General features: G+C 41.0%; 1 protein-coding gene across 2 annotated transcripts in view; it reads left to right on the top strand.

Moving 5' to 3' along the window:
- ZNF365 (zinc finger protein 365) overlaps positions 1 to 24345 on the top strand; it is a 414409-nt gene that overhangs the window by 319912 nt on the left and 70152 nt on the right. For both annotated transcript variants that reach the window (XM_086920085.1, XM_086920086.1), the window contains exon 4: positions 19585 to 19619. In XM_086920085.1, the coding sequence (XP_086776211.1) occupies positions 19585 to 19619 (35 nt within the window). The remainder of the gene's footprint in view (positions 1 to 19584; positions 19620 to 24345) is intronic.

The following is a 24345-nucleotide window of genomic DNA, read 5'->3' on the forward strand; positions in this document are numbered from 1 at the left end:
GAAAACTGTGTTTCTTTGAAAGTGAACCCACACGCCTCCACTGTGCAAATTCATTAAAGACATGTTCTTTGTTTTGTCTTAACTCCTGGAAGTTAGCTTTCCTATAGCAGTTAGTATCATTAAGATGCAACCCTGCTTCTTCCATATACATAGCTCTTGGCCACAGCACAATGTTCCCACCCTTATCAGCTTTATTGATGATCACTTCCGTATGTTCTTGTAGTTTGCGGATTTGTTTAGTGTACTGAATTTCTGAGTATTTACACTGTCTATTTTGTTTCATAACAGCACAATTCAATTTCTTTAAATCTTCTACCATACAGTCACTAAATACATCAATTGCATCTCTTGGCATCATTGGTATGAACGTGGATGGAGGTCTGAATGGGCTAGTACTTGGCATGTTGCAAATAATGCCTGCGTCATAAAGGTTTTCCTGTTTTGAATTTCCCAGTATATCTTTTGTATTGGCCAAAGATTGTACTGCTAAGAGTGTGTCTACATCTGCAGCTTGGAGATTGGAACACAATCCTTGTATCAATTTCCCTTGTAATGCAATATTCGCAGCATTTCTTAGTTGAAAATGTTTTCTCAATTTCAATTTGCGAATACATTTAAAAACATCTACTCTTGTTTGTGTATGTTTGAAACAGTTTGTGGGGCAATATGATAGACCAATAGCCAACAATTGTTTTTCTGCCATTGACAGTGTAATGTCAGATACATTTATCACAGTATTTTCAACATTATAACAGTATTTTCAACATTATAATTTGGTACCTTATTCTTTTCTTGTTGTTCCTTCTGCCTCTTCCTCTGTAATTTGAGTTTCCGCCTCTGGTTCCTCTGTTGATTCCTTCTGGTACTTGTTTCTGCGCTTGATTGCGTGGTCTTAGAGTTTGCCAGCGGTCCTCTACTAAAAAAGAAACTTCCTCTCCTGGAGCGAAGTTAGTCGGTACTTGAGATGCCCTTTGTCCTACACTATTATCAGATTCAATGCTGCTATCTACACTACTGATTTCTGCAGAGGACAAATTGTCATCCGTTTGTGTGCCCAATGTGATAGCGTTATTCTTACTGCCTTCATTTGTTAGCGCTCGACGCTTAATGTTGTCATATTTTTTAGAGAAAGTAAAAACACGTCCAGTCTCATAATCGCGTTTATCTCTCGCGAATTTGTAGATTTTTCTTTCTTTAATAGTTTCCTCATTTTTTTTGTTTTGCTATTATTTCTTCCCGTCCTTTTTGAATTTGTTCTTTATGCTCATTAGTTTCCAACAACGCATTGATATCTTCAATTTCCTTTAATATTCCAACTTGGTCAATCTCCGCATATTTTATCAGTATTGATACCATATTCATCAAGGCATCTAAATTGTTAGTCGCCCATTCCTTCAACATCATGGGATTTGGGTTTTCAAAGAAAGGCGCAATCATCACCCTTAGACCTTGTGGAACTCTTCCAACCTCTTTGTACTATTCTAATGATTTTTTTCTCCCTCCATTTTGTCATCTCGGTGCGGTGGAGTTTCTGGACTGGTCAACACTTCTGGCCACCACTTCTGAGATATTAGAGAATAGGGCATCTGCTGCTGCTTCACGGTCCTTGAGCGCGTCTGCTGTTGATAACATGACTTTTAAAATAATTTGCCTTCAGTTTACGTAAATCACCAAACGTTGCTTCCGTTTGATATGTTTCAATCACTCCGCTATCCCTCTTCCCGCAATATTTACTGTTTTCTGCCGACAGAGCTGCTCACCATTTGAAACAGCGGTTCTGGTACCCTCATTGTCCTCCGACTCTTCAGGACCTTCCATTGAATCTTCTTGGCAAAGCTACGCTCTGGCTCCGGCTTCCAGTATCGAGCTGCGGGGGGCTTGCGTGGAAGATACCCCTTCCCGGTTAGACCACTAGTCACTGCCGTGATACCAACTGTATGCTGGCCAGCCACAACATGGAGGGAGGGTCCGCAGAAACGAAGACAGCCGTACTTCGTTCTAATCACAAGATAACCACAATCCTGAAACAATCACAATTCTGATCCCAGAAGCAGATACGGACCACAGAGGCAGAGAACATTTCTTCTTTATTTTGTGCAGATTACCAAAGTGCCAGTGCATAGTTCGTCAAAAAGCAAGTGCCCGATACAAGTAAGAACAAGGGGATATACCCACATCATCCTCCTATACCTGGGCATTGATTGCCCAGGTATAGGAGGATGATGTGGGTATATCCCCTTGTTTAGATTTGATTAGATTTGTTTATGTCCAGTCCTGCCATTTGACACATATATGATATTAAACTATGGATACATAGAACTTTGTCTTTAATAAATGACACATCAAGGTAATTAATTGTACCTTGTATGAAAATAATCGTTAGATTGGTCTCTCCATACCTTTTTTCTCTATACTTTTAGAAAGCAAGTGCCCAGCATGGCGCGTTTCGACTGCCCAACAGCAGTCTTGATCACATGACATGCTGGCCCTATCAGTGCGTATATATAGTGAAATATTTAAAAGCACATGATGCATTTAATCCAATTAGTTGTAGACAGAGTGCAAACAAAGAAAGGGGCCAATGGACGCACATGACAACACTTGCTTGGTTACAGTGCCTTAAAGTTAAACACCCATGAAGACTTATTAAATAAGGCATAATGTCTAAATCTGAGCATAGTGCTTTTAAATTCATGCTGTAACACTGAAAACAGCTGCACATCGGTAGATTAAAACTTTTCCTTTGACTAAACTTATAGCATAGTGCTATTATTAATAAGTTTTTATAAAAAAACTTCAAATCTACAATGCAAGTATCCTTTTCTGACCTCATACATTGTTATATTTTGAACTCATAACATAAGTCTATTTAGTCACTAAAATGATTAATGGCAATGTGCAAAATATGCATAAAAGTGCAAAATACAAAAATAAATATGTACAATTAAATACATTGCAGCATTCTATACAGCCGTCCCCTATGTCATTTCTTTGCTAGAATCTCTTATTCAGTTTCATAGTTGTGATTGATCTAGTTCCAATCTCCAGATTTTCCCATTTGCTGTATCTATTAGGAAAAAAGTGCACTTGTTGTATTTTGTGTCAGCTCATAATTGCTATACAAATGTTTACACAGCAACAACAACCTAGTAGGAAATTACATTAAACTTCATTTAAAATAACATAAAATCCCAAGTGTGGACCAGTGTCCAAATTAGTTGATGTCAACCTGGTATTATGATGTTTAAAACCGGCAAGAGTCCCGTAAGACCAAGTAAAACCGAGAAGATCTCAGATAAAACCTAGTAAAAACGAGATCCCACCGAATAAAACCATCACCCTACCCGTTCACATAGAAAATACATCCACAATAGGGAACATAAATATAGCAGTCAATGGTTTTAAGGTGAAAATAGCTATGCTTCCTAATATAGAATATAAATATAGCAGCCACAAATTTTGAAAGTGCAAACAGTATAATAAATATTCAATGTTCAGTTTTTTTTCTTTCTTCTCGTCTTCTTCCTCTTCTCTTTTCTTTGTCTGTTAAATTATTATTGTACTAACCTTACAACGTACTCCCTAGTGTTTTGTTTGGACAAAAGGTCTTGCTATTTCTTCTTATTGGTATATTTTGCATTCGTTTTACATAAGGGATATATGCATTGGCTCCTCCAAATTGTCGTTCTATTTTGATCCCTTTTTATAATAAAATGTTTTAATCATCTTCCTAATCAATGCACTGTACCCATTTGAAGCCACTGAAAATTGTCTCTTTAAATGTGTGTGGCTTAACTCACTTTATTAAAAGGAAAATGATACTCACTTATGTTGGTCACAATAAGCCGGATATTGCATTATTACAAGAAACCCCTCTTACTCAAATAGAATGTGAAAAATTGAAATGAGATTGGGTTGGCCAAATTCTACATGCGAGTACCACCCCCAAGACAATTGGGGTTCACCCCACACCATCAAGGAAATGTTGTGTTTTTATTTGTTTCAATAAACATTTACCCTATAAGATATTGCAAACCTGGGAAGACTTTGAATGAAGATACATTTTTGTTAAACTTCTCATCTGTACCACCTTTATAATAGTGGGCTCTGCATATGCCCCATACGAATTCTAAGCTTTACTATATCTCTCATTTTAGTAGATTATTAAAGGCATATGGATCACTTTAGATCCATTTAGTGATAGATCTGATAGGCCTGACACTCATCACAATAAGGATAGACACATGCTAGTGGATTTCATTAAAGATTTCTCATTAAAGTAAACCTGGAGATTAATGCACCCAAGCGAGAGAGATTATACTTCTACATCATGCCCTAACTCTATACGTACAAGAATTGATTATTTTCTGACTTCCACTTCTGTTCTGCAATTGGTAACTCAAGCAAACATACAGGCACATGCATCAAGCGATTTGGGAATCGCAAACGGTGCGAATCGCAAAATTCGGCCGTTTGCGATTCCCAAATCACTATTTGGGATGCATCAACCTAAAAGTGAAGAAATCGCTATTTTAGCGATTTTTTAAAGTGCGATTGCTTTTAAGGAATCGCAATTTTGCGATTCCTTAAAAGCAATGCATGAAACTTAAAAAAATTGCGATTTCGCAATTAGAGAGAAAAAATTACCATGAGGTTGGACCTCATGGTAATTTTGCGAAAAGTTAGAAATATGCAATTTTGTTCATATTTTTAACTTTCATGTTGTGCACACACATGCCCTTAGGGCATGTGTGTACACAACATATGTGCATTGTTTAATTTCAGGGGTGCAACAGGGTGTCCTTTGGACACCCCTGCACCCTTGAAATCGCAATCTCAATTTGCGATTAGCTAATTGCGAATCGCAAATTGAGATTGTCTTCCCATTCATTCCTATGGGCCTCTAGGCCCATAGGAATGAATGGGAAGGGATTCCTTAATTGCGATTCGCAAAATGCTAATCGCAAATAAGGAATTCTAAGGAATCGCAATTTATTTAGCGATTTCTTGATGCATAGGCATTTGCGATTCCTTAATTGCGATTCCTTAAAAATCGCAATTAAGGAATCGCAAATGCCGAGATTGATGCATGTGCCTGATAGTTCCTTGCAGTATATCCTATCATAATCTTATCGACATCAGTGTGGATTTGGGACATTTTTACGAAACCCAAAATTTCCCTAGAAACTCAATCTCTCTTCATACAAACCCAGCAAGAAAAGAACCAACTGTGTTTCATGTGGATCAATTTCTAAAAGATAATGAGCACTATGTACCTAATGCACATACTCTTTGGGGGTCTGGAAAAGCACTATTGAGGGGTTTGATTATGAGAGATGCTGCAGTTACTAAAAAACATAGTAATGCTGTTAGGATAAACCTCGAGAAAGAAGCCCAAAAACTCACAACTAATTATTCGCATACACAGTCCCCATTAGTGTTGAAGGATTTGCTATCAGCAAAATTTGCCCTTCACAATCTTTATACCTCCTATGCAGAGAAATGTCTTTTTCAAATTTGTCAACATCATTATGAACGTGGAGAAAAGGCAGGGAGATTATTAGTATACCAATTATGCCTGCAAGAATCCTCTAGAGTAATCCCCTCAATTAGAAATTCTTCTGGTGCTCTACTCACACATCCCTCAGAGATTCTTTCTCACTTTCAGACATTTTATGAAACACTTCCATAGACAACTCAGATCATACAGTAGTAAACCCCTTCTTCTCCAAACTTAATCTTCCAAAATGATCAAAGGAACAATGATCTAGAAGGGAGTATTATGAGTGACGAGGTACGTAAGGCAATTGACTCTTTGGCTTCTGGGAAAGCACTGGGGGATGATGGCTTCCCTATTGAATTTTACAAAATCACTAAAAACCATACTGTCCCAATTTTGGTTTCTGTTTTTGATAAGGCTTTACGTCTAGGACATTTACCATCTGATTTTTTTACAGGCGCATATTTCGGTCCTTCCTAAACAAGGTAAAGACCCCTTAGAATGCGCTAGCTTCAACTAATTTCTTTTATAAATTCTTATGTCAAAATGTTAGCTAAAGCTTTAGCACATCTACTTGGATTGGTAATTACATCCTTGATTCATCCCTCCCAAGTTGGGTTTGTCCCTAGCTGCTCATCCACCAATCATTTCTGTACTATTTTTCATTTACTGTGGCAATTGTAAAATGACAAGGAAGAGAAGGTAATCCTTTCTTTAGATGCAGAAAAAGCCTTTGAAAGAGTTGAATGGGGTTATTTATTTTGTACTATGGAGAGGATGGGATTCAGCAAAGATTTTCTGGCCCTTACGAGTGTGATGTATTTTTTACCCACAGTGGCTGTCACTTGTGATGGGTTTCAACATTTATTGAGGTACAAGGCAAGGTTGCCTACTTTCACCTTTATTGTTACTTTTGGCTTTGGAGCCACTCGCTATAGCAATACGCTCCCATGCGGATATCAAAGGTATTACTACTACAGCTGGGGAAATTAAGGCTTTTTATTATGCTGACAATATTCTCTTGACTCTTTCATATCCACAATCTTGAGCAAATGCTTTGATTTCCCAATTAAACACATTTTCAATTTTCACTGGCTATAAAATCAACTAGACTAAGGGGGTTATTTGGATGGCGGGTTGACATTAGTCCGCCCTCCACCCTAGCGGTGGTGGGACCAGCCGCCAGATGTGCGGCAGTCCAGCACAGCTAATTAAGATGCGATTGCCACCCTGATGTTCACATTCCGCATCTTTGACATTGCGGCAATGCTAAGCAGCACCCGCCACAATGCCAAAGTGCCTGCACATCACGGTTCCTGACACCTTGTGCATGGCAATGTAGGTGGGTACCTATGGTATCCACCAAGTGCAACCCCCCACCCTCCCAGTGGCCCGTAATGGACCCCCAAAGCAATCCCATCCTAGCCTTTCCATGGCAGCATCACTGCCCTGGAAGGGCCTTAGAAGCCACACATCATAATATGGATGGCAGTGCCTGCTAGGCACCGTCACCATATTGTGGCTTGGCTCCGCCCACCCGGCAATCTTAACGATTGCCAACCGGCAGAAAAGCGGCAGACGCACTTTGCGTCCACCGCAATACCGCCACCATTATAATATAGCGGGGGTAAATCAAGCCACGATGGCAGGCGGATCGCCACTGCTGGGACGTAGGTGGCGATCAGCCCCTAAATGTGAAGCCCTGCCGTTGACTCCTGTCACTATTATAGCTGTTATTGATAATCTTCCATTTAAATGGCTACATTTGAAATTGAAAGTATTTAGGGCTATTTCTTTATAGGGGTTTAAATGACATGAATATGGATAATCTAAGTCTGATATTTGAACAGATCAAAAGAGATTATTAACAATTGTTGCTTCTAAACTTGACATTATGGGGCAAGGTGCAAATAATAAAAAGAAACACGATTCCCAAATTCAATTACATTTTTGGCATGATTCCACTTGCCATCCCAAGATCTTTTCTTTAAATGTTGACATCCACTATTTCCTGCTTTGTATGGGGAAAAGACAGACTCCGATTAATTGGCACCAGAGTGCATTCCTCAGCTACGAAGGAGGGTTTATGTCTCCCTCACTTAGAATATTATTGTATCGCACAGCAATTGGCTCATTCTATTTATATGCTACCCACTCATAGGAATACACCACTTTTTTGTTTGAACACTCAATATTTCAATCAAATAAGGGAATTGGCAATTTATTATACGAAACACCCAAAATTTACAAATTCAACTAATCCTATTATTTATTCTTCGCAATTAGCATGGCAGAAAGCTCTCAAGATTGCAAATACTCATATTCATCTTAATTTTGAAGCTCTGCTATGGAATAATGCAGATATCACGTACAAAGGGGCTGAACTCAACTGTTCCTGACTGTAGGCGATGAGGGCACAACAACCAAGTGCACTGGTGAATAGTTCAGATTTTTATTCTCGTAATCCCAAAGTCCTGTATCTATGACACTTCACTCTCCTAGGTCCCACCGCCACTAGGACCAAGTCCTCAAAACAAATTCAACACTTGGAAAGTATCGTCAAAGTGCTAGCTATGATAATCAATCAATTATTGCATTTATTAAGAACCAGTTCCAAAGGCAAGCTTGTTTTGTTAAAACAATCAATTTATTGTTATTATTCTTTTTCTATTCACAATTGGATACTTTTCAATAAACCTCTCGATTCAAGAACCTATACAATATCTGAACATCAGCCTACGCGTTTTGTCCCCACTTAGACGTCATCGGGCTGGAAAAAAAATGCATATGTCAAAGTTGACATCCATTTGTATTACAAAACTAAACTGCCACGTATAGGTAACATCTCTTAAGATTTACATTTTCAACAAAAACCCTTCAAGCCTGCCTATATACATTCTAGCATCCTTATGTTGCCCAGGATGATCTCCATTGCTTTTATTGATCAATGATCACAGGATATCTTTAACAAACCAAGCCAACCATTGATTTACTTGTCTTTATACATAAACTCTCACTTAAATCACTATACATCTCTCTATTCATTGTTCATTTAGTTTATATTTTTCATTTTCTTCCCTGCAGCTGTTCACTATCACATGAATCTAGATAATAGCACATTACACTTACCTCCAATTTCGTAGATGTGTTTATTCATTAGGTAATTCTGAGCTTCATATCCTCATCCCATTAATATGGACATTCCTTCCTAAACACATTTTTTTAAATTTTATCCCATTTGTAAATCCCATCAGCTTTGAGAAATCTTTTCTATTTCTGTTTAATCAATTGTATGGACACCATACCAGCCTCATCATGACAAAACAAGGTTTTAACCAAAATCTTATATTAATCATAGTCTCTTCATGCAATATGTGGCTGTCTTTTTGCATGTCGGTAAGAAAGTGGCTCTGTATATACTGGACCAAAGTAAGGTACAGTGTGTGCAGAGACCACCGTCCCCAGAGGTTTGGCAGAGGCTAAAGTTATATATAACCTTACTATCTAAAGTGGTAGCTTGGTCGAGCAGTAAGGCAGTATCAGAGGACAGTGTAAATAATTTGTTGTACCCACTCAGTCAGCAAATGATCCCACACACTCAAGAACTGAACTCTAGGCCAAATGTTTTGTATCAAAAGATATAGTTGTTTTATTTTAGAAGCAACAAGGTATCAAAATATATTTTCTCAGAAGGGATTAATTTAGTTAAATACTTTTAAAATAGGCAATAGACTTTTTGAATACAATTGTTACAGTTTGTTGCAATAGGCAACACAATTTCAAACACAATGCAACATTGAGCTCAATAGGAATTTCTAGTTAAATGCAATTAGTTACTTTGTAGAATAACCTCAAGACTGGATCCTAGATTCAGTCCTGGGACATGTCCTGTAAACAGTTAAGTAAAAGCGTTTGGTTACATTAGTGATTTTTAAGGAATACTATTGTATTTTAAAAGTTGACACTTAGAAACTTTTCCAGGTGAAATTTCCAATGTTATCCTTTAGAAGGAAATTCAATTTGCAGGTAAAGTATGTTCACGTTACTTTTGTAATCCAGTGCTGGACTCCTAGGTTCAGCACTGGGACCTCTATCTAAAACAGGCAAGAAATTACGTTTTTATCGTTGGCACGGTTTTTAGAGAATATTTGTAAGTTTCTCCTATTAACATGACCTTTCCTTGCTTGCTACTTGCTGTGTTGGAGATTGTGCCTGACGCTGGAGGATTGAGGAAGCGTCTCGAGGCTCAACGCTAGCGCTTTGAAAGGCGCTACCTTTCGCCGGACCCGCTCCGTGGGTCCCGCTTCACGGAGCTGACACTCGCTGAATCCTGGTGACATCGCAGTGAGGATACTTGGCAGACAGGGCTGCGAGCTAGAATACTGCAGGACTCCAACTCCCAAGAGTCCCTGCAGTTTCCTTCACCGATTGCACCTGGTGACGCTCTCCCTGGAGGCCACGCCCCCCTGCAAAGCAGTAAAAAGACTCTGGACTTGAAACGTCGGTGGATACCTTTCCTTGCTTGCTACTTGCTGTGTTGGAGATTGTGCCTGACGCTGGAGGATTGAAGAAGCGTCTCGAGGCTCAACGCTAGCGCTTTGAAAGGCGCTACCTTTCGCCGGACCCGCTCAGCGGGTCCCGCTTCACGGAGCTGACACTCGCTGAATCCTGGTGACATCGCAGTGAGGATACTTGGCAGACAGGGCTGCGAGCTAGAATACTGCAGGACTCCAACTCCCAAGAGTCCCTGCAGTTTCCTTCACCGATTGCACCTGGTGACGCTCTCCCTGGAGGCCACGCCCCCCTGCAAAGCAGTAAAAAGACTCTGGACTTGAAACGTCGGTGGATACCTTTCCTTGCCTGCTACTTGCTGTGTTGGAGATTGTGCCTGACGCTGGAGGATTGAGGAAGCGTCTCGAGGCTCAACGCTAGCGCTTTGAAAGGCGCTACCTTTCGCCGGACCCGCTCCGCGGGTCCCACTTCACGGAGCTGACACTCGCTGAATCCTGGTGACATCGCAGTGAGGATACTTGGCAGACAGGGCTGCGAGCTAGAATACTGCAGGACTCCAACTCCCAAGAGTCCCTGCAGTTTCCTTCACCGATTGCACCTGGTGACGCTCTCCCTGGAGGCCACGCCCCCCTGCAAAGCAGTAAAAAGACTCTGGACTTGAAACGTCGGTGGATACCTTTCCTTGCTTGCTACTTGCTGTGTTGGAGATTGTGCCTGACGCTGGAGGATTGAGGAAGCGTCTCGAGGCTCAACGCTAGCGCTTTGAAAGGCGCTACCTTTCGCCGGACCCGCTCCGCGGGTCCCGGTTCACGGAGCTGACACTCGCTAAATCGTGGTGACATCGCAGTGAGGATACTTGGCAGACAGGGCTGCGAGCTAGAATACTGCAGGACTCCAACTCCCAAGAGTCCCTGCAGTTTCCTTCACCGATTGCACCTGGTGACGCTCTCCCTGGAGGCCACGCCCCCCTCCACTCCCAATCCATATCTAGCGTGTCACTACACCGCTGCGCGGGCGCGCGCGGGTAGCGCCCGGGAGAAGCCCGGGACAAGGGCGGGCCCTCTGTGGCCCTCAGTGGCTGAGGTAGGCTGGGCTGGGCCCCGTTATTTTGATCTTGAACTAAAAAATCTGTCTAGTGCTCTGTAGTTGTGCTACCTATATTTTACTTTTATACTATGACAACAAAGACATTACGCTCCGGAAGAGTACTAGGTGGAAAGCCTTGTATAAAAACCAGATCTAATTCTTTAATGAATAAAAAGGAAAATAGCGGTCTATTGAAAGGTCAGATGCTGTTGTTGAAAATTTGGGAAAAATCAGCGAATAACTCTATGGAAGTGCCAATTATTACTAACGCTTCACCGTCAAATATGGTTGATACACAGTTGGAAGCAGTGAAAATTACCAATCCCGAGTTGTCTATAGAAAAAAATACTTCCACTTCTCGCCCTAATACTAATTCAACCCCCTTAGTTGGGACATCTAAAGGCTATAATTCTGATCTCACCAAAGTCCCTCAGTCCATGACTCCTAAACATACAGAAAATGAGGAAATGAATATAAATGATCTCTCTATCCCGTCTAGTATTGATCTTGAACTTTGTGGACGCTACTTGGATGAGAAAATACCGGAACAATCAAAAGCTAGTAAAACTCCAAATGGAGCAACACCATCGGGTTTATTGTTATACAGTAGCACTCCTTCTATGGCATCAAATGACATCTTTTCTCTGCAGAGCAATTTGAACTCCCCTCAGCTCAATCTATCTGGGATTTGTTCTCTCATTGCATCAGAACAACCAAAAAATGAAAAACCCATCTCTGAATCTCTGATAGCTCTCGAACATTTACTCGCCTCCATACTTCTTTTATTAGGTAAATTTGTCGGGAGCTCGGATTGCATTTTACACTCGGTGACAGAAATATTGAAAGTATTGCTTGTTAAAAATTCTGAGATTGGGGTTACTGAACATACTGAAACTGCAGGCCAGAAGGACTTGGTCAGTAATCCCACATTGAGTAAAAATGCACAAATGGAAAAGCTATTAAAGGTTGATATCCATGAGCCCTCTGTGGCTCCTCCATCACTCCCCTCACAAAGGAGAAATGAACCTGAACCATCACTGAAGGAAGTAAGCTCGGCAGAGGCCAACCAATCTGTCGTGATAGATCTTTTTCCTATTTTTAATCAGGATGTAAAAGATTCTGAAGGAATATCATTGTCTAAAGGGATGGTAAAAGTAAAAAGTAGAAAATATAAGGGAAAAAACAGGAAACCAACTCGAAAGTATAATAAGAAAAAACAGAGACAAATCATTTTTCAAAAGCACATTGACACAAAAGTCCGTGATGTAATAGATATAGTAGATAGATCATTATTGGATACGTCCTCCAATGTGGTTGTTGTTCCTGGTATTAATTCTGTTGCAGAAGACCTACCTGCTGTCGGTATCATGAATGAGGGACTATCAAACTGTAAAGCTGTTGAAATAATCACTATGGAACCAGCAAAGGAGGCCATAAGAAATAATTCTAATACTGAAAAAAGGGTACTTAACCCGTTTGCTCCTAATTTTTGCCCCATTGCTGAGGAACAGACGAACATCTCTTGTGTCCCCTTAAAAACTTCTAACCTTTATATTGATACTTTGACATTGGACTTCCTTCCCTTATTTGACTCTGACCTAAACTTGAATAGATCATGGTTGATTAATTACTTCAAAGACATTGAAAGTCTAAAACTTATTCTGTCTAGAGACATTGACCTGGTCTCCATAATAAGGGTTGGAAGTGAACAACGTGCACGAGTAAAATGTTGTTCTAAAATCATCGCTAATTTAGTTCTCCAACAAGCTGAAGCTTTTCAGTGCAGAGGGATCGATGTGCTTCCTTTCATTAACAACGGAAATAGATTCGCTGTCAGAGAAGAAGCCTTTAAAATGGGTTGTGGGAAGGAAGACCATTATTCCAACAGTAAAGACTTAAAAATTTGGGTATCCAGAGGCAAACGCATGGTTTCTGAGGTTCTACCTGTGAATATGGATAAGCCCCCAGCTGAAGATAATCAACTATGGAATTGGCTACCAGGAGTTCTGTCTAATAACACATCGAATAACCCAAGACTGTTTCAACATCTTTAACAGTCAATTAAAAATAGTATCCTGGAATGCCGCAGGCTTACATAATTGTTCTGAGAAATTAGAATTTTTACTATCTTTGCATGTTGATGTGTTATGTATTCAGGAAACATGGTGTAAAAACAGTATAGATGGAGGAAAAGATTACATTGTCCTTGAGGCTGCCGCTACATCTGTAAAGAAAGGCCACGCAAAAGGTGGAATCGCCTGCTTTTTATTAAATACATTACAATGGCAGTATTCTCACTACAAGGACAGCAGTAATCTTTTCCAGTCCATAACTATTAATAATATAGAGACAACAGGCAATCATTCTTCTCTTGTACTTTTAAATGCATATATTCCCCCTGAAGATACTTTTAATGTTGTTTTGAAGCGATTGTTTTCTTATGTAAAACAGTTGTTAGAGCAGGATCAGCCCCCTTATATTTTGCTTATGGGTGACTTAAATAGCAAAGTTTCTAATGCAAGTATAGATATGTTTAGAAATATTTACAAGGAAGAAGCATATAATATACCTCAAGCACTTTTTCCTAGCAACACTAAATCTAATAAAAGAGGAAAACTATTACTTGAAGAACTTAGCTATTTTGAGGGTCTAATTGCAAATGGTAGGATGCCTTCTGACATTCCAGCCAAGTATACACATAGCTCATTTAGGGGTGAATCCATCTTGGACTATGTGATCATGGACTACGATACGTTTTCCTTCATTCAAGATATAAGGATCTCTCAGTCTTCCTTAAGTGATCATAACATGATTAACTTAACTGTTTCGCTACAACCTCCAGATACAGACTCTTGGTCTATAGCTAACAAAGGAGTCTCTATTCATTCCAAATCTGGAAGGTGCTTTTGGGATCCTACCAGTATGAAGGAAGTCCAAAATATACTAGCTCATACCATTCGGGAATTAGAAGAATGGCAGGGTAGGGAATTTCTAAACTTTGAAAACTTTAAGAAAAGGGTTACTACGTTAGCCTAGAAGACAAAAAATACCAAAAAGTTGTATTCCGTTCCTGGCATACTATTACCCTTAAATAAGGAGATAAATAAACTCGTGAGGCTACAGTACCTAAGTAGAACTAAGGAAAATGCACAAAAATTTGCCTTACTACGGAGAAGGAGGGTCAGATTGAAAATAAAATTAAAAAGAGATAAAGAAAACTCCTTTTGGATTAAGTTGAGGGAAGCATTAACCTTTAATAATTCCAGAGAATTTTGGTCAATAATAGGGAAGGGATGTGGCGTACGAACTACCCCTATTCCCATTGCTATTGACGAAGATATTTGGATAAAATTAATCTCTGGTTTATATGCTTCCAACAGTGCAGTGGGTGACAATGGGGATTTAGTTCTGAATAATAAAAACAACATAGAGCTTCCAACTGAGAAAACCATAGCTTCTGTGTTAAAGAGTATGCGCTCTTCCGGAGCTATGGGTCCTGATGAACTACCCATGTCCCTATTGAAACAAGATGTTACCTCCTGGAGTAAGATCCTTCTTCCAATATTTCATGCATGTCTCCTTTCAAGATCTGTCCCTGACTCTTGGAGAGGAAGTATATTAATTCCCCTATTTAAAAAGGGAGAACGGGAGAATCCAGCAAACTACCGTCTAATAGCCTTATTGGATGCAATAGGAAAAGTGTTCGCTAAATATCTTTTAACTTTGATTAATGATTGGATAGAACTTAATGGTATTCTACCTTTGGAACAAACTGGATTTCGTAAAGATCATGGAACATTAGATAATTTGACAGCACTGCAGGTGATTACCGATAAATATGTACGTGTTCGAGGTGGTGGAATTTACGTGGCATTTATAGACTTCTCCGCAGCGTTCGACAAAGTAGATCGTCCAACGCTGTGGAGAAAGCTTGTAGCTTTAGGTATGCCAATACAGCTTCTTGAGCTTGTGAAGGCCCTTCACTCGAGCACATGGTGCAAGGTGTTATATGGTGGAGAGAGAGGACTCTCCCAATCCATACCTTCCCCAAATGGTTTGAAACAAGGGTGTAAATTGGCCCCTACATTATTCTCTTTATATACGGCAGACCTTCCTAAGTTTATTTCTGCTTGTGAGGGGCAAGCCCCAAAAATTGGAGAATCTGCGATATCGGTTCTAATGCATGCAGACGATATTCTTGTCCTAGATCTAACACCAAAGGGCTTGTCCAACCGTCTGCAGGCATTGAATCAATTTGCAGAAGCACATTATATGAAGATTAACGTCTCTAAAAGTAAAATAATGTGCATTTTTGGAAAGAAAAAATGTAGATCTGTAAACTATAGTTGGGCCATAGGAAGACAAAAACTCGAGGTGGTTAAAACTTATACGTTTTTAGGTAAAATCATTTCTGCTAATTTAAGTGAGAAACCCCACATTGATCACAATGCACATAAAGCATTGGCTCATGGTATGGGGTTAAGTTCCCTGTATAACGCTACAGGGAAGAGACACTTTACACCATTTCTAGAGGTATTTAGAGCTAAGATCCCCGCCACATTACTCTATGGATTAGAACTAGTGGAGCTAAATCATTGGGGATTCCTGCAAAAAATAGAAGGAAAGATACTAAGAAGAATGTCCTCTCTAAATACAGCATGTTCAGTCTCCGCATGCAGGCTAGAATTCGGACTTCGAAGCTGTTGGGTACAGGGGCTGATTGCCCTTGTAAGGTGGGTGGCCTGTTTAGCTAGAAGTAACCCAGATACCTTACGGGAAGCTATAAAAAAAGAACTTCTGGGCCACTTTAATGAGTTCTCCATGCTGGTTAAGAACTTTAGAAAAGCAGTAGTTTTGCTAGAATTGGATGAAAGCTTATTGTTTTCACTTACTCGTGCTGAACTAAAGTCTAAATTAAAATGCGCTTCATGGGAGCTCAGTTTTAAGATGGATATGATCGCTAAACAAGGGAATAAAGATAGGCAATTACTGTTAAGTACATATACTCCAAAACTTGCCCAACAATATCTTACCTGGAATATTCCCCACAGAGTCCGTAGATTGTGGTATCTTTTAAGACATGATCTGCTCCCCCTTAATTACCTCATAGCGAAATGGTATGGTGTATCCCCGATATGTAACCTTTGTAGTAATGCTATACAGGATCGCAATCATGTCTGGTTTATTTGTCCGGCATTGCGCACCTTGCGCTCTAAGTGGCTAAAACCAATTTGTTTACAATTGGGAATTTTAAATGTTACATCTTTTTTCCTTGCACTTTACTGTCCGCCAAATGAAATGTTCTGTTTTAGAATTTTTAACTTCTTCAAGGGGTTTTTAGAAATGTATTAAATGTTTCATGGAGAAGTGTTAGATGACTGATCAACCAGTGAATAAGCTGTGGTTTCTTAAACTCTGTAACCTATGTTTTCATTTGTTACTATTATTGTATAATTGTATGTGTTTTATGTGGCCCTCAGTTGAGAGCCAAAACATAATAAACTAAACTTGAAACTTGAACTTGACTAGAGAATCTGGATTTCATTGAAGACTTCAAGGCTAACATTATGCATATCACTGAGTGAGAAAAGTGAGTTATCGGCTTTTAGGTAAGTACTCGACTGGCAGAGGTAAGGTTCTGGGCATAGACCCAGGGGTCTTCCAGGATCAGGTAGATACAGTTGGTACACCCTCAGCGGCGCAGGGGCAAATGGGTGCAGGGGTAGTTAGGCATTATGTAATCCAATGAGAGGCATGGGGCCTTTGGTTGGTGGCTGCTGGCAAGCAGGCCACGCGGCTGAAGGAGCCGGGCTCCTAGTCACTTGCTCAGGGCAAATGGGGAAGTAAATTAGGACAAAGGTTGCACTGCCTGGGTGCAGGGTGCTTTTGAGCCGTCGGGCGCTCAATGTTATTTAATGGAGATCTTGGAAAGTGTACAAAGGCTGCAGGCTCAGGGACGGAGGTTCTTCTGGAGCGACCAACACTTCGAGGGGTAAGCTGGGATCTTAGAGGGTAGGTAGGCACCCTGGAGTTGGGCACATGGGCCGGGGGCGCCGGGTGCAGGGGTGTCTTTTGGCGTGGGAAATCTTACACTCTGCTGGGGGGTCCCTGGTTCTGAGGCTGCAGGTGTCGTCTGGGTCATCGGGGAGGGTTCTTGGGCACTGGATTCCAGGTCAGCCCTTAGGGGTCTTCTCTGGTCACAATGCCCTGGGTACCTAGGGTACCATTTACCAGGGGCTGACATGTGGCCGGAGATACCAATTGGGTTTTGTCTTCAACGCAGTTTTAGGGAAGGAACACAAGCCCTGGGCACCTGATTGGCAGGAGCCCAGGGCCAACTCAGTCTGGTGGCATACCATGCAAGAAGGATGGCACTTTCTCACAATGTCCGACTCCCATACTATCCATAAAGTACATCCTTTCCTTCTCAAACTCTCTTGTACCGCATAATTCTCGCGGTCAATGAACAAATGATAACTTATCATATACTCATTAGTGCTCCCCCACCTTTCGAAAAGCCCCTCACTGCATGATTTCAGCAGGCTATATAAATCTATAAGGCGTCTATCCCTCACCTGTCTGCCAGGGCTTCTTATTCTCCAACTTCCATGCCACGGCCTGGCCTGATAAATCCCTTTATTCGGCCAGGCCATGGCATGGTAGTTGGAGAACTTCGACGCTCCTTTCCAAGTTTCGGATTTGCTGTACTCAACAGGTCAATTTGGATCAGACATAAAATAGGTAATGTAAAAAATGTATGTACACATAACATAATCATTCCTTGAAATCATTCTCAAGTTTACCACATAACTTAGATCTTCCATCGTCACAAATGATTAGATACAATCAACTTTCCTCTGCACTCGCTCTACGTGCGATAAAAGTTCATGATATAAGAACCCACTCCCCAATTGAACAATATATTCATACTTGGAAACATTTCAAGGGTACTGTACCCGTCCTCTATGCCAATTTAATCGACTCTTAATTTTCTACTGAGACCTCCAGTAACTTAAGATCATGGTGGTCTACGCAGTGAAACCTGGAAATGACAGATTAAGTGTGGGATACTACATTGGATAATTACAATAAAGGACTAGGGACACCCATCTTAAATTTAAGTATTTCAAAATACTGCATTGTTGGCATTGGTCACTGGCTAAATTGTATGCAGCTCACCTTAGTCCCGTTTCCCTCTGCTGATGTTGTAACACACCTGATTGTGCTATAGTTCATATTCTGTGGGAATGCCCTTATATTCGCACATTTTAGCTCCAGATTGAGTTTTTTTTGTAGACATACTATTTTATTAATTCTTCCCTTCCCATTTATCACTTTTACATGATACATCTGAAATATCGCCTATGTACATTCATGCCTTTAAGTGGCTTCCTACTGCTCTCGGCTTAGCCAAAATTAATATTGTACGTTTTTGGAGAACAAATGTTGTTCCAACACTTCAATCTTGGCTTGACGATTTGTTTGATGTGACTCACTTTGAAAAAAGGATTTATAAGTTGAATGACAATTTACATCTCTTTGTTCATATATGGGGTCCTTTTATAACTTTAAGATGATACTGACTGTATAATGCATATTTACTATTCATAGATTCTCCATTCATTTTCAAATATTATATGCTAAACACTTTTTGTTGTATGAAACACTTCATCTTCTTCTTCCTGTTGTATTGATTTATCATATACCTGTGTAATCTAGGTATTTGCACTATTTCTTGATTTTTATTTTTATTTTATTATTATTATCTATTTGCTATTAATTCTTTTTGTTATCAATGTCATTGCCCACATCTAATAATGTTTAACTGGTGTTTCTTTAGTCGATCATTGTGTGTTTGATTTTGAAAAAACATTAATAAAGAATTGAGAAAAAAAAATCATCTGCAACAATTGAATGTCTTGAGTGCCTAACTGACATTCAGTGAAACTGAAAAGATCCAGAGTGAAGATTAATTTTATTGACAACTAGATTCCATGGCATATTTTAGAGCTTTTTGGTTGTAGTGAAAATCATAATCAGAAAGCCCAAAATGATATTGACTCTGACACCTGTTATTCACCTAAAAAATGATCCATCACAACAGAGAACGTGGAATAATGTTATTAGAACTTAAAGACTTCTCTTGTTCTGCAACAACATTGTGTTTATTGTTGTGAAACACCATTACACCACCTCCCCCTGGTGTGCAGAGAGATTTCCTCAAAGTCGATGTGAGTATGTGTAAACTGGTGAGAAGTTATAGGTATATAAATGAAGTTTGTGCCCTTGTACAAATAGTGATAATTTTAGAGTCACTTTGTTGCACAGGTATACTATAAACAAGATCATTGTTTTGAGTTTTTTATGTATTTTAAATACTACAGTGTTTCATAATGCATATTGCAAGCATCTCAGATGAATGGTATATTCTATTTAACAACCATTTGTATGAATATTTTATATAAATATTCGTTTTTTTGCCACAGCTTACAGATGTCACACAAAGGAAACCTGGCTTCCTGTAAGTATGCTTATTTTTTTAAGTATAACTGCAAGTTGTTTTCAGTATAATTTTTTCTACGTATGAATACATTAATGATTACAATATGTTATGCTTGCGGTATATCATAATATCTGTTTCATTTAAACACTTGATTGGAATTGCATTATTTGATTTACATCAAAATAAATGTATACATTGATATATTTTCCCTATTGTTAATACGGAATTGCCACTATGTTTTATACCTTACAAAGGGTACCAATTTTGCTAGCTAAAACTAATTTTAATTTATTGTTGTGGTATGTCTTCTGCATAATTGAAGAGTGACTCTTTGAATGAATTAATCCTTATATAACAACCTTGTCCATAAATATACATACGACTGATGGTTTTTGTATAACGCTCTGCAGACATGTGCTTTAGGCCGATGTATCTTCAGATCAATTTAAATACATTTCTGTTGCTGAAGTATATAAGGTAATAATGGTCGTGGGCACACTAGTCAATTAACGTTTTGTTGTCTTTACGTGAGATCCTGATACCATTCTGCAAGAGCCCCAGAGTGTAAACTTCATACTGCGTTACAGCCTGCTGCCCAGTCTATGCTGGTTGCAAGGCCCTAACAAGATAGGGGGCTATATCGACGAGTGTAGCTTAAGGCAGAAAGGATAGAATGCTATTAGAGTATTTTACTCATTGAGTTTCCAACCTTTTAAAGTAACCAGTGAAACATGGAAAGACAACATTATAATGTTGGAACAGGAAGTCTATACTGGCCATTTTTGTTCAGGAGCCACTGTGTTATCTTCTGTGCATTCCAATAAGTGTTAATTAAGTGTCATTGTTTGCAAGCAAGCAATAATGGCTGTTAATTATCCTCCCCATTCTTATTGGTCTGAGCCACAGGCAAAGGTGTATAACACATGTGGGTAATTAACAGCTGTTAGTACCATGCAGGTAAGTATAATATGGCTATTAGCACTGTAGGAAGGTGGATACCTGACTATGGTTACCCCAGATTTTTTGCCTAGTGCTTAGCTGGTTTTCGACTTAGTTGGCCTGGGATCCTGCTAATCAGGGCCCCAGGCTATCTTCTCTCACTGTAAAATGGACTCCATGTACTTAAGGTACATCTCCAATTGGATATTGGGTCACCTTATGAGCCCCTGTAAAGTGTACTACAAGTACCCTGGGCATAAGTGCATCCAAGGCCTACCAGGGGTTGCAGCATGTATTATGCCACCCCTGGCTGGCCATCCAAATTGACACAACTGGCTGATCACGCAGCTGGGGCAAGGTGGTAAAAACATCCTTTGCTTTAGATATAGTATACTTATATCTAACCTTATATACAGACACATATACACCTATAAGTCACTCCTATGGCAGGCCTTAACAATCTTGGAGGCAGAGTGCTTGGTTTTATGAGAGATGGTGCTCTAGCATGAGCTGAGCCTGTCTGCATCTTTCAGAACCATGTCCTTTTAGCTGTTCTATGATATAGCCATACCATATACTCTTAAGTGCATTATAATCCTCGCAGTTGAATGCTAACTCTGGTTTGGCTTTATCAAAACATGTCGTGTAAGGTGTCATACGCTTTGGAATACTACCCCCTTGCCAGTTCTGGTGACAGGGGTAGCATCCACCCTTCTAGAGGGATAAGAAATGTTGTTCCTGTTAATCTCGGTTAAACTTAACCAGAGCCTCAGCATCACAAAATGGATGCTGCTGCCACAGACACAAGTCTGACCTCCTGCTGCTGGGAGTCCTTCCAGCGAGGGAGGTTTGTACAATAGGTTTCCTGTCTTGGGAGGTGCTGGCACCACCCCAGACAGGCCATAGTGTATTGGGGCAGGGAGGGCGGAATGAAATGAGACAGTGCCAGGGGCACACCAGGTGCTCCATGCATAGTCCAGTTGAAACCAGTTGCTGGGGCACTCCAGCCCCAGCTCTGGCGCAAAACTGGACTAAGGGAAAGGGGTGTAACCACCCCCTTCCCTGGTCCCACCCATAGGAGGGACCTAGCAGGTAATCCAGCCCCTCAGATTGTTATATAGGTTGGAGCTGAGTCAAGAGACTTTAGATTAATCCTTAACTGAAACTTGAAACGAAACTCTGGACTCTCAACATTCTATTGCAACTAGAAGACTGAAGAATCTCCCTTGTGGTCAAGGAGTGACCACCCTGTGCAAACAGGCACCATCCAACGATTTACAGTTTGCTTTGTCAATGCTCCTGCCGGAGCCCGAGCACAGAGCCTGACAAGAACCAGACTTCCAGACTTCCTTGAGCCTGATCCACAGCCACAGCAAAGCTGAGACCCGTGGAGGCGACGAGAGACGTGGGACTGGCCATCTTGAAAAACCTGCACCTTGCTACTTGGGCAGCTCCCGAGGCACCCTCGAAGCTGTGCATTGGCGATTGAGAAGCCCCAGCCCAGAGCACCTTCTACACCGACGCACAGCCCTCCGCACTCCACGAGTGCCGCGTGTGGCCTGCTAGTGTTTTTGTGCTTGACGCTTTTGTCTGGTCACTTGCCCGTTGGCTAGTGGCCTCTGTGTCAACTAACCTTTGAATCTACACCACTGGCCTGGTTGCTCCAGGCTGGCCCTTGCTCCCCTGAGAAGGAGAAGTCCCTCAGACCTTGCTGGTCTGAAACAGAAGCCATCTACGATTCTTGCGTGGGTTGCCTTTGCCAAGGCTTGTTGACTCCAATCCGGAAGCCGACACCGCTGACAGCGAGATCCTTTGTGGGACAGTCCCTGCCCAGCTCCTGGTCATCGTCGACACCTCCTTGTCCACGTGGCTGCAGAGACAAGCTTCATGACATCACCTCATTGATTAACGGCATCGCCTGGTTCCTTCCTAGTTCCTTCCTGGTCACTGGCTAGTGACCCAGACTCTGGCCTCTCTGCTTTCAGGTACCCTTCATCCTCGATCCGCCCTTGGATCCACCCGGACACTTCTCTCCTGGTCGCCTGCAGCATCTTTTCACAGGTCTCCATAGGATTCAGCGCCGAAACCCGACATACTTTGACACCTATGCACCCGGCTCCTGTGGGTGAGGTAACGTGAGCACTCCGGTGCTCCTGTGGGTATTTACTATCCTAGTGTCCTAGTTTTCAGTAGCTTTCTCCTAGTCCATCCGGAAGTGTCCTAAAAGAACTAGTTTCCAATTCTTTTGTTCCCATTGTATTCCTATGGTAACTTGTGTGTGTGTTAAGACACTGCACACGCTTCCCGTGGGCCTCCTGCTTCCTATATTTTGGTAGTACAGCGTAGCCCCAGCGATTCCCTAGGCCCTAGGCCTATTCCTTGTTCATGACATGGTTCTTATACCACTATTTTAGTATATGGTTTTACGTGCCCCAAGGGCTCTACTGTATATTGTACAACTTATTGTATGATAATTAAGTATCTTGTTATGTGCTTGTGCCTCTGATCTCATAAAGAGTTCAGAGGTGTTGTGTTAGTAATAAATACATATATATGTTATATATAACCTGTGTGGTGTCCTTTCATTTGGTATTAAAGGGGTTACATATGGTATAACTTTACATGCCCTCTGAAGTTTTAGCCTAAGACTGCTTTGTCCCTGCTACCACTAAGATAGCTGGTCCATAAGGGTGACTTTACAACCATCACCATAAGGGTTGTTTGGACTGATACAGGTTGCCCACTAGAATAGTGGACATCACATATCAGGTCAACTTCTCACAAGCACCCCCATACACATACCCCAAATTAGGGAATGCTATTGGAGCATGAGCAGCCTCTCATCTGAAGGTGTTCATCTTCCGGCAGTGGACATTGTGCATCTTCTAATTAAGCTGCCGCTAAAGAGATAGCTATGTAGATTCTTCCCATCCTGTTGATGAAAAAAAGACCTATCAGCCAAAGAAGAGTAAAGAAATGTAAGAGCTATCAGCTTTGCCAATGTGTTTTAGCCATGTTGTACACCAGTGTGGCTGCTGTTTAGCATGGGTAAAGGTTTGTGGCATAGAGGAGAGGGCATGGAGTATCATAGACTGGAATGACAGAGACTGGAGTAGAGTGTTGAAGAGCGTAGTAGTAGAAAGTATTGTGTATTGGAGTGTCACAGTGTGGATTCGCGTAAAGTGGCATACACTAGAGTAGCATAGAGTAGAGTGTACTGGTGTTGAGAGCATTGGCCTAGAGTGTTGCCAAATATAATGGCTCCGAGTTAAGTGCCATTGAGATCAGTGGCGTACAATGCAGTGCCTAGAACGCAGTGGGTAGATTAGAGTAGTGCATAGTAGAGTGCAGTGGTGCAGAGGCACATAGTAGAGTGGAGTGGCACAGACTGCAGTGGCATAGAGTGCAGCAGAATAGAGCAGTGCAGAGTGGAGAGGCATAGAGTTGAGTGATGCAGACAGCAGTGGGCCAGAGTATAATAGAGTTGAATAGAGTGCAGTGGCATAGAGTGCAGCGGTGTAGAGTAGCATAGAGTGGCGCAGAGTAAAGTATATTGCCAAGGAGTCTAGTGCTATAGAGTGCAGTGGCATAGAGTGGAGTAGAGCAGAGTGGCCTAGGGTTCAGTGGTGTAGAGTGCAGTGTTGTAGAGCAGAGTGTCAGAGTGCAGTGGTGTAGAATGGAGTAGATTGGTGTAGAGAGCAGTGATGCAGAGTAGAGTGCTGTGGCGTGGAGTGCAGTTGTAAAGGATACATTGGCATAGAGTGCAGTGGTTGAGTAGTGTTGCAGAGTGCAATGGAATAGAGTG

The sequence above is a fragment of the Lissotriton vulgaris genome, chromosome 5 (assembly GCF_964263255.1).
Source record: "Lissotriton vulgaris chromosome 5, aLisVul1.2, whole genome shotgun sequence".
Lineage (NCBI taxonomy): Eukaryota > Metazoa > Chordata > Amphibia > Caudata > Salamandridae > Lissotriton > Lissotriton vulgaris.